Raw genomic sequence first — 2,500 nt, 5'->3', positions numbered from 1 at the left:
AGAATTGCATACGGCTTCTAAGTGAATGATTTGAAACTGCATACCAGGAATATGCGTGAGATGAAAAACGACCCTTGACTTGGTTACAATACTCTTTAAAGAATATAGGGATGGAATTTGGGCGGCATAAAAGTACTTACATGGTTGTGAAACAAAGGAAAACTGTAAACTGTGGAATATTACAGGCATCTAAGTGTAGATGAAAACATATCTTAGGATAGTAACTGTAGCTAGGAACGTGTCATTAAATAATATAACAGCCGGATAAGAAAACTAAGGACCTCAAAACTTTCTGCATTCAATAAAATAGTGGCCTGCAACAGGCTTGCAGTACCAGTACTCATACCAACATTTGGGCTACTTGATAAGACCCCTGATGAGATCCGAGCCATTGACATGAAAACCCAGAAGGTACTCACTAGCACAAAGAATGTTAACATAAACAATGACGTGGACCGCCTTGATCTAAAACGGAAACAATGTGGTAGAGACTTACAGTGATCTTCAAATATTTTAAAATTAGAGCCCTTCTATCTATCTATCTATCTATCTATCTATCTATCTATCTATCTATCTATCTATCTATCTATCTATCTATCTATCTATCTATCTGTCTGCCTATCTATCTATCTATCTATCTATCTATCTATCTATCTATCTATCTATCTATCTATCTATCTATCTATCTATCTGTATGCATGTATGTATAAATGTATATATATATATATATATATATATATATATATACACATACAAATATATATATATATACATACATATATACATACATGCACATACACAGACACATGTGTATGTATGTATGTATGTAAGTGTGTATGTATGTATGTATAAACACACAAATAAACATACATATTCATTTAAGGAATTGAATGTATAGTTTCTCTCCTGAGTGATCACTGTTACGTTAAGGATTTAAAAATGGAAGCTGTATTTATAATTTGATTTAGTGAGGCTTAAAATATGCGTGTATATTTGTTCTGAGGAAACGGCTTTGTTTTGTTAGTGGATAAAAGATTTTAGCACGAGTTACTATGTTTCTTAAAGTATGTGTGAATGTGTTTGGTGGGGGCTGTAGAATGTTTCGGTTGGTTTGTCAGTTTAAATACAAAATCTATTTGATTATTGGACGGTTAAACAAAGAAGTATGATAGAAATAATAAAAGAATATATCTACTTTACAGCTTCCAATTTTCAAACGTCACAGTCCAAAGATTGTTGCACCTTATTTTAGCTTATTAAAAATCTATAGGTTGTGTAGCTAAGAATGTCACTTTGCAAACTCGTCGTTTTGGGTTCGCTTCCATCTGCATAGAAGCTCGGGCAAGTGTTTTCTACTGTAGTCCCGAGACTGCGTTGGAATTGGGTAGACGGTAACTGTACGGACCCCGTTGTATATGTGTGCGTGCGTGTGCGGACGTGCGTCCAAGTGTGCGTTTGTTTGTTGTGTGTGTGGTGTGTGTGTGTGTGTGTGTGTGTGTGTGTGTGTGTGTGTGTGTCATTGTGTTTGTATTTGTCGCACACCATCACTTGACAACCGGTGCTTCCATAACTTAGCGGTTCGGCAATATTGGTTAATAGCACCAGATGTAAGAATAAGTAATGGTGTCGATTTGCTCGACTAAACCCTTAAAGGTTGTGCCCCACCATAACCACAGTGCAGTGACAGAAACGAATAACAGATAAAGGTAAAAGACGTTGCATGTAAAGCGATTATTTGGCAATGATTACGGGCGTCGAATGGAAAGCTTTGCGATGCGTTACAACTCTTCACTGAGTTCAAATCTCGACAAATCCAATATCCCATTTTTTCGAGTTCTCTCTTTTCACTCTTTCTCTCTCGCTCACTCACTCACTCACTCACTCACAAACTCACTCGCTCACTCCCTTTCTCCCAGGAAGAAATATGCATAAATGCATAAATACACACACACAAACACACACACACACACACCACACACACAAACTCCGATATAATGTATTTTTATTATTTGTTTATTTATTTATTTTTTTATCTTTTGGCAGATCTTCCGACTCGAGTAAACGTTTCTTTGGACTTTAATTCGTTCGACTCAATTGATGAAATGAATATGGTAATTATGAAGACAACTACCTGTATCCAACTTTGTTATTGCAATAAATATTTAATTGTTATTTTCATTATTATTATAGTCAGATTCAATATCTTCAAGCACATTAATATTCTCTTTATGAAGCAGCTTTTCGCAATACTGTAATATTGAAGTGTTATAATTGAAAATCACAAGGTAAAAAGTATTAACCGTTTCTAAGGAGCGAAATAGTTCCAGTCAGCTTTTTTTTTTATATATAATTCCATTCATATCGATGGTATCTCATAGAAATATTATGTGGAGTCAAAAGGTTTGCAATATTTTGGTAACTTATTTGCTCTATTCGTCATGTTACAACAAAAGCAACCTTGCATTCAAAGTAAAGACCATATACATATATGTATGCTCAA

At 34.8% G+C, this 2,500-nt stretch overlaps 1 protein-coding gene across 4 annotated transcripts in view; it reads left to right on the top strand.

Moving 5' to 3' along the window:
- The window catches only part of LOC115218280 (glycine receptor subunit alpha-3-like), a 196,286-nt gene that overhangs the window by 168,289 nt on the left and 25,497 nt on the right, over nt 1–2,500 (top strand). For all 4 annotated transcript variants that reach the window (XM_036508324.1, XM_036508323.1, XM_036508322.1 and 1 more), the window contains one exon: nt 2,044–2,111. In XM_036508324.1, the coding sequence (XP_036364217.1) occupies nt 2,044–2,111 (68 nt within the window). The remainder of the gene's footprint in view (nt 1–2,043; nt 2,112–2,500) is intronic.

The sequence above is a fragment of the Octopus sinensis genome, linkage group LG13, assembly GCF_006345805.1.
Source record: "Octopus sinensis linkage group LG13, ASM634580v1, whole genome shotgun sequence".
Taxonomy (NCBI): domain Eukaryota; kingdom Metazoa; phylum Mollusca; class Cephalopoda; order Octopoda; family Octopodidae; genus Octopus; species Octopus sinensis.
Note: the sequence above shows the minus strand (reverse complement) of the source record. Positions and strands in the feature narration are given on the sequence as shown.